General features: G+C 46.9%; 1 protein-coding gene across 1 annotated transcript; it reads left to right on the top strand.

Moving 5' to 3' along the window:
* The first annotated feature begins 527 nt into the window (after positions 1-527).
* On the top strand, positions 528-8149 carry LOC132026886 (fibrous sheath CABYR-binding protein-like). Its single transcript, XM_059415280.1, has 2 exons — positions 528-2394; positions 7576-8149. Exon 1 carries the CDS (start codon positions 810-812, stop codon positions 2355-2357), a length of 1548 nt encoding a protein of 515 aa, XP_059271263.1. The 5' UTR covers positions 528-809; the 3' UTR covers positions 2358-2394; positions 7576-8149.
* The last annotated feature ends 566 nt before the right edge of the window (positions 8150-8715 follow it).

Here is an 8715-nt window from a genome sequence, read left to right as displayed (position 1 = left end):
AGGCGACTGCCTTCGGCTCAGGTGATGATCCTGGAGTCCTGGGATCGAGTCCCACATTAGACTCCCTGCTCAGCAGGAAGTCCGCTTCTCCCGCTTATCTCACTCCTCTCATGCTCGCTCGCTCTCTCTCGCTCTCTCTCAAATAAATAAATAAATAAAATAAAAAAGAAGAATTCACTTCTAGGTCTTGTATTAAAGAATGTCACTACCAGCAAACGGATAAGATGGGAACTAAGATTTAACAGGAGATCCTAATCTGGCCAATTCACCAAAACAAAGAAAACGCGTGACCTCCTGGGAAGGGGGCAGCACTGGGATCCACTCCCAGCTGGGGAAGGAGTTACCATAAAGAGGGCCCTTGGGGCACTTGGGGGGGCTCAGTGGGTTAAGCCGCTGCCTACGGCTCAGGTCATGATCTCAGGGTAGAACGCGAGGGGTATGGGGAAAAGAATGCAGCTACTTCATTCCCCCAAAGCGGGGACACCGCCCACAGTCCCCAAACGTAAATTCCCACACTCGTGTCCCCACCTGCCAGACTCCGCGCTGGGGAAATCCGGGAGTGGCGCAGCGGGCAGAAACACTGCGCATGCGGTGAGGATTGGCGCGTGGGCCACGGGGCGTACCGCGCATGCTCCCCTCGCTGGGGCGGAGCCTCGTTTTCCCGCCCTCTCGCCCCGCCCCCTGCGCGGCGCACCCCCCGGGCGTTGCCATGGCGACCCGGGGGCCACAGCAGGCGGACGGCTGCACAGCCAGCCAGGTCTCTGAGGACCTGGCGGCGGCGGCGGCGGCGGCGGCGGCAGTGGCGGGTCATGGAGCTTTCAAGAAACAGCGTGGAGACCAGAAAGCCCACGGGCCTCGGGCGCTGCAGGCATTTCTTCTGGTTGGGCGTGGTCTTCGACACGGTGGGCGCCACCCTGCTGTTCACCGGGGTCTTCGCGCACCTGCTCTTCTACGACCTGCTGCTCTACCTGGGTTCCATCATCATCTTCTTCAGCCTGCTCTGGTGGGTCTTCTGGTACACCGGCAACATCGAGCTGACCGCCGAGGAGTCCCTGAAGGAGCCCTTCCACGTGCCGTCCTCCACGGCGGGGAACGCGCTGAGCCAGCGCCTCTCTCACACCCTCTGCAACGTGTCCCGCAGCTTGACGCGGATCCGGCGGCGCTGCGCTCCCAGGACCTTCCTGCTTAGATCTGCTTCTCTGAGTATGACCGGCCCGGCCCGGCCCGAAAACCAGCTGGAGCAGGAAGATCGGGGCAAAGACGCAACGGCAGGTGCCCAGGAGAGCGGCGACGCGCAAAACCTGGGCAGCGAGGACCTGGGCCCCAAACCTGAAGCTGTCGTGAGTTCGGAGGGAGTTCGCTCCCCAGGGCCTGGTGCTGGGTCTCTGGGCGCCGAGGTCCGGCTGCCAGGGCCTGTGAAAGGATCGTTTTTCACTCATATAGCGGCGCCCGAGTTCCCTCCGTCTCCTCCCGACCAGCCTCAGCCTCTAGCCGTCCTCTCCTCCAGGAGCCTGCCTGCCGTTCCCTCGGCCTCCACCCGCCAGCCTCTAGCTCTCTCTGTTTCCAGGAGCCAGCCTGTGGCCACTGTTGCCTCTGCAGGCCAGTCTGCTGGCTGCAGGCCAGAAGCCTCCCTGGCTTCTACCAGCCCTCCTCTGCTCACTCTTGCCTCTGAGAGTCAGCCTGCTGTCCTCTTGTCCTCGATGACTCAACCTACAGTGGTCCTTGCCTCTCAGAACGAGCCCTTTGTGCCTGTGGCCTCTTGGGACCACTCCTCAGTTTCTCTGGCCTCTCAGGTCCATAACTTGGTGCCAGTGCTTGCACAGACCAACCTCCAGATCCTTTCGGCCTCTCAAAGCCACCCTCTGGTGTCTGCGGCTGCACAGAGTCACCTCCAAGTCCCACTGGCCTCCCAGAGCCAGCTGGAGAATATTCCCCTGGCCTCTCAAACTCCATCTTCAGGTGCTCAGGCTCCCCAGTCGGAGGGCCTGGCTCCCCCTGGGTCTCTGATCCAGGTCCCAACATCCCAGTCTTTACAGGCCCAACCTGTGAAACTTCGGATCGCCCTTGCTGTCCAGGACTTTCAGGCCTTCTATCACAACCAACAGACCCCCCAGAGCATCTCTTCTGTCCAAGAGATTTCTCCCAGCCAGTCTGCGCCTGTCCAAGAGTTTCAGAAGAAGCCAGTTGCACAGGCTTTTGAGACTCTGCCACCAGCGGTCCAGGAGCTAAGTCAGGAATTCCCTGCCACCGTGTCCCCGCCCCCTGAGTCCCAAGCTCCAGCTTCTCAGGCCCAGCAATCCGTGTCCCCTGAGAGCACAACCGCCCCTGCCTCAGAGATGAAAAGTAGCCCTCCCTAGTACAGAACCAGACCCCAGCCATAGGCCGCTCTGCCAAGTAAGTGCCGTGGGCAGAAACTTCACCTGTAGTATTCCTTGATTGTTTCCGGGTCTGTGTTCTGATGGTTTCCTCAATCCCTTCTGCTGGAAAAAACCAAGTGGAGGCAAATGGCCTGTTCCTTGGGGGATTAGATCTTTTCCACTTTGGTAGGGTTTTTTTTGTTTGTTTGTTTGTTTGTTTGGAGGCAAATAGCCTGTTCCTTCGGGGATTAGATCTTTTCCACTTTGGTAGGGTTTTTGTTTGTTTGTTTGTTTTGTTTTGTTTTTTGTATCCACTTTGTTAAGTTTTTGAAACCTGGTGAGGTTAAGGTCTTACCTACTCTATCAGAGTGAGATTGCTTTCTTTTTATTTAGGCTTTGTAAGGGCAGGGTCATTAAAACATTCCATCAGGACCTGTGGTGCAGTGGGGAAAGAGACTCAGCACTGCTTCTGAAACAGAATGATTTTTGGTGGTAAAGGGACACAGCATGAAATAGCAGAGAGCCCTTCAGTGCCCTCTCAGTTCTTTTTTTTTTTTTAAGATTTTATTTATTTATTTGACAGACAGAGATCACAAGTAGGCAGAGAAGCAGGCAGAGAGAGAGGAGGAAACAGGCTCTCTGCTGAGCAGAGAGCCCAATTCGGGACTCAATCCCAGGACCTGGGATCATGACCTGAGCTGAAGGAAGAGGCTTTAACCCACTGAGCCACCAGGTGCCTGTGTTCTTGAGCAGCCTTCATGATTCTATCAAGGAGAGCACCTTAGTGTGGACTTAGTGATCTCCAGCAGCTCTCCAACATTTTGGTAGGCAACAGCTGCACCAGCTAGGATGTAATACTATGTATATTCAAGTTATTTCAATGGATAACTTCTATTTATGCCAAGTCATGCTGGTTTTTCTATTTGAAATAGTGATCGTTGCTTTTCAAAATACATTTATGTAAAAAAAAAAAAACACTGAAACAATTTAAAGGTAAAAAGTAAGTGTGTAGTGAAACTTGAATGATCCTTAACTTTGGAAACCATTTGGCTGTTTGTAAATCCCATGAGCTTTCTACTAAATCGAAAGACCCTTGGTGCTAACCTGTTTAATGAACTCCACGGTTGAAGCTACTGAGGACCAGTTCCAATGAACTCCCCAGCCCCTTATCATTTAGAAAGGTAGAGAAGGTCATGTGAAGGTCAAAATTGGTGAGCCTGCTTCTCAGTCGGTTAAGTGCTGCCATAATGGTATTTGGGCTGAGAATCCATTTCCTGGTCTTTCTCTTTAATCCTGTTCCATAAATTACCTACTCTGGAGGAGAAATAGAGAGCAGAGCACTATTTGGAAGTTATGTTTTTTTTTTTTTTAAGATTTTATTTATTTATTTGTCAGAGTGAGCACAGGCAGACAGAGTGGCAGGCAGAGGCAGAGGGAGAAGCAGGCTCCCGCTGAGCAAGGAGCCCGAGGTGGGACTGGATCCCATGACACCGGAATCATGACCTGAGCCGAAGGCAGTGGCTTAACCAACTGAGCCACCCAGGCATCCCTATTTGGAAGTTATGTTAATGCTCCTTGTTTAAATGCTACCAATACGTTATCCACAAGGTTATTTCCTATTGGTTGGTTTCATTTCCGGAGTAGGGAACAATTGAATATTCAGTGATGTCAAACTCTTAATTATCTTATAATTTTCTCGAACTTTCCTTCAAGAGAGTGTATATAGGTATACACACACATATATATTCTACAGATAATCTGTAGGGACAGAGCACTCTGGCTCTTTTGGTTTGTACAGTTTGGACACTCAGATCTTTTTTTAAAATATTATATTTATTTATTTGACACGGAGAGATCACAAGTAAGCAGAGAGGCAGGCAGAGAGAGATGGGCGGGGGCACGCAGGCTCCCTGCTGAGCAGAGAGCCCGATGAGGGGCTGGATCCCAGGACTCTGGGATCATGACCAGAGCAGAAGGCAGAGGCTTGAACCCACTGAGCCACCCAGGCACCCCAAGATTTTAAAATGAAATAAATTCAGTGACTCACGTTTATTTTTATTAAAAAACAAAAATAAAAAAGCAAAACACTAACAAACCACAGTCATTCTGGAAGGAAAAGATTTAGTATGACTGAAAGTGATCATGAATTTTTTCCTGTTAATCGTATCCTTTCATGAAATTTATATGGTTGAATTAAGTCTCAATGTAATTCTTGAAGGAGGCTTAAGCACTTACTAGCTGCCAGAAATATTGGTAAACACGTATAGAGGTGAAAGGGTGCAGACCTTGGCATCAGAAGGCTTTGTTATAAACTTAGTCCTCTAACTTAAAGGAACAACTGTAAAGAGGAGAAAATTTTAGACAAGAAAGAAAAAGGGGTTTTCCTAGTAATTCTTAGTGGAAGAATTATTTTTTGATAGGAAGAGCCATGAAGTACCCTTCAAATAATTATTTTACTGACCAGACATTTACTGAATCTCCGTTAAGTGCTAGTCAATCACATTATGTCCTAGGGATTCAGAGTTAAGTAAGAGTCCTCTGCTATCCACATGCTCACTATTTATCAAGGAAGAAAGAGATACAGAAATAATTAGTGCAGGGGTGCCCGGGTGGCTCATTTGATTGAAGGTCAGACTCTTTGATTTCCGCTCAGGTCATGATCTCAGAGTGGTGAGATCTAGCGGTGCATCAGTGTTGGACTCTGACCTGGGTGTGGAGACTGCTTAGGATTCTCTCTCTCCCTCTCCCTTTTCCCCAAACACCCCCCCCACCCCAGTTTAAAAATAAATAAATAAATAATAAAAATGGGGGCGCCTGGGTGGCTCAGTGGGTTAAGCCGCTGCTTTCGGCTCAGGTCATGATCTCAGGGTCCTGGGATCGAGTCCCGCATCGGCTCTCTGCTCAGTGGGGAGCCTGCTTCCTCCTCTCTCTCTCTCTGCCTGCCTCTCTGACTACTTGTGATCTCTCTCTGTCAAATAAATAAATAAAATCTTTAAAAATAATAATAATAATAATAAAAATGGGAGGGAGGGGGAAGAAAAGAAATGACTCATGCAGTATGCGATAACTGAAGTCTAGTCCCAGCCTTTCAGAATACAGGCATAGGCTACATGAGGGATTTTTTGAGTTTGATCCCAAAGTAAGCATTCATTGGGTTAGGGAGATGGGAAGAACATGGCTTGCAAAGAGAAAAAGCATCAACGAGAAGGCAGAGACCCATAAAAGTCCATGACTTGCGGGGGACACATTTGGGAAAGGGTAATCTGATGCTGTAGTCATGGGTTCTTGGGACTCGGAGGCTGAGGTAAGGGGAGAAGCTTTGAAGGCTTGTGAAGAAGGATAAGGGGTATTAAAATCAAACCTGTGGTCTCTGTTGTAAGGAAATGGCAATAGGCCAATAATGAGATAATAATTGCCAAGATGTCTCCCAGTTAGTTTTGAGCGGAAAATGGACCTCTTAGATGCTAGCAGCAGTTTCTAACCCAAGTGTGGGCTCCATGGGCGTTCATCTCGGAAAACACTTTCTGGTGTTTATTTACCTGTATGTACCTTTTTTTTTTTTTTTTTTTTTTTGCTACTACGATGACATCAGGTAGAAGGAATACCAAATGTTATGACACATTGCTCTATATTGACTGTAAGATACATATTACCTAAAATAAGTGTTGACACGTTTTTTTTTTTTTAAGATTTTATTTATTTGACAGACAGAGATCACAAGGAGGCAGAGAGAGAGCGGGGAAGCAGGCTCCCTGCTGAGCAGAGAGCCCAATGCGGGGCTTGATCCCAGGACCCTGAAAATCATGACCTAAGCGGAAGGCAGAGGCTTTAACCCACTGAGCCACCCAGGCGCCCTGACACATTTTTTCTATAAAGGCCCAGACAGTAAATATTTTAGGCTCTGTGGGCCAAGAAGCAAAATCAAGGATATTATGTGACTGTTTATATAAGAAGAGAGAAAGCTACCCTAGTTTGCCTGGGTAGGCGGAAGAGTTAGTTACTTTGACCCCAGTCACAGCATCTGGAGGCCTTCCCCTAAGAGCAGCTGGCCTGGGACAGAGGGGCATGGCCTGGCCTTTCAGGCCTGCAGCTAACCTGGTGCTTCGCTCTGCCCCAGTGACACCCAGGCCTGAGGATGGAATTCTCTGCTCTCAGAGAACCTGGCCCTGTCATCTTGGTCCGCTGGCCTGAAGATGGGTCATTTCCAGAGTCTCTGACTCCCAGCTTCAGATTCCCCTGTGTGGTGCCTAGCATTTGCCAACACTGGAGTCTAGAATGTGTAGGTGGTGGTGTTCAGGCCCTGAGCAGACCCATGACCAGACAGGCAGCCACTGGGAGCTCTGAGGGGAGCAGGGATGGAAGCTGACGCCCAGGTAGGTCTTGGAAGCTCTCAGGGGCTAGGCCACCGTGACACAAAACCGCAGAGCGAGGAGGGGTTCTCCTGGTATTTGGTGGGTAAAGGCAGAGGGGCCGCACACCATACACGGTGCACTGGCCAGCCCAGCCCAACACAGAATTATCCCACCCACAACACTGTTACTGTGAGGTTGAGGAACCCTCATGTAGAATAATTTAAAAAACTGCTCTCCAGTTCATGGGGTGCTTAAGGAAAGATCTTATTCTCAGAGGACTCATTAGCTTTTCAACAGTCATGGTATCTTTTAGACCATGAAGATTTTATTCACCTTTGTTTTATTTATCTTTATGTAAATTTATTTTTATTCACTTTTGTTTTATATATCTTTATATCTTATATTCTCATTTTGAATCAACACAGATGTGGCAGCATTTATTAATACCATTTATTGGGGGTGTTTATAACAGACTACACATTGTACCAAATAATTTACAGGCTGCGTCTTATTTCCCATAACAATCAGGTAGGCACCATTATTGTGTCCACGTCAAGGAAGGTAGACGTGATATAGATTGAAAAGTTAAAGCATTTTCTCAGTGCCACACAGATAGCAGAGCTAGAATTAATGTGCAGTAGATATATGATTTGTTAAAAGGTATAGATTATAAGTTTTCCTTCCACGTTCAAGTTATTAATGAGCCTTTTTTTTTTGGTAAGCCTGTCATTTGTAACACTCCAGATCGGTCTATGGGTGACTTCAAGGTTGAAAACTTTACTCCCAGAGAGACAATGAATATCAAGAATTGTTCCACTCTGTTTATAAATATGACCTCACATAAAAATTGCTTTTTTTCTTTCCAGAATCACCGAAGTTTCCACAGATTTAGGTTCCAACTTTATGAAAGCACAAATACATACCTTAACTTCGTTTTGGAAACCTCTGTGTGGGGTCCTGACCTGTCTCAGACCAGCAGGCCTCCAACGCTGCTTCTGCCAAGTATGTTTGTGTCAGTGTTGGGGAGAGTTTTCCAGATTCACGTCATACATTTCTTTATTGCCAGAATTTTAAGCCATAATAAACTATGCTATTCCAAATGAACTTTGTTTTTAAATAAGTTGGTTTTTAAAATAGACTCCTTGTGAAAACATTCCAGCGTTCCAGTGGAAAAGAACGCCTAGCATACTCTGGGTAAAGGTGAAAGTAAGTACGCTTCCCACAGAAACGGACACTGGAAAGTGTAAGTCGGTGCATTTAAGGGTACTTCGTGACCTCGCTAATGAAGAGAAAACTTACAATCAGTGCATTGTAACATGCCACAATTTATACTTACATGCTTATTTTGATTTAAGGAACAAAAATTTCCCATTTTCCCAAGTATTTTAAAATCTGATTGGATTGTATCTTTTAATGATAAATAAAATGCATTTGAGAGTATCCTCCTCTTACATTCCTTCTTTGCATCAGTAGATTATAGATGCGAGAATGCTCTAATAGATGGGTAGTTTTCTCTTTTTTAATTTTTTAATATTTTAAATTTTTTTCTTTTTTTTTAGATGGATCGTTTTCTTTTTAAATTTCTAGTAATAGGCAAAAGCATTCTTTTTAAAGATTTTATTTATTTATTTGACAGAGAGAGGTCACAAGTAGGCGTGGGGGGAGGAGCAGGCTCCCCGCTGGGCAGAAAGCCTGATGGGGGGCTCGCTCCCAGGACCCTGAGATCCTGACCTGAGCTGAAGGCAGAGGCTTAACCCACTGAGCCACCCAGGTGCCCTGGAAAAAGGATTTTTTAGATGGTACAGAACTTTTGATCAAAACTTCCAAAAATTTAAGCTGTTTTTATATTTCTTTCCCTTTTTCTATCCTATACTTCTATAGTCCTATATTTGTAATTTAAAAAAAAATTAACTCAGACAGGAAGACCATGCATTGCAGATACTTGGCACAAAGAATACTGGAAGGACATTACACTAAGTGAAGTAAGCCAGTCACAGCAAGACAAA

Source organism: Mustela nigripes, chromosome 11, assembly GCF_022355385.1.
Source record: "Mustela nigripes isolate SB6536 chromosome 11, MUSNIG.SB6536, whole genome shotgun sequence".
NCBI lineage: Eukaryota > Metazoa > Chordata > Mammalia > Carnivora > Mustelidae > Mustela > Mustela nigripes.
Note: the sequence above shows the minus strand (reverse complement) of the source record. Positions and strands in the feature narration are given on the sequence as shown.

What these genes read in the sequence shown, in the direction of transcription:
- LOC132026886 (XM_059415280.1), top strand. Translation starts at nt 810, where the DNA reads ATGGAGCTTTCAAGAAACAGCGTGGAGACCAGAAAGCCCACGGGCCTC.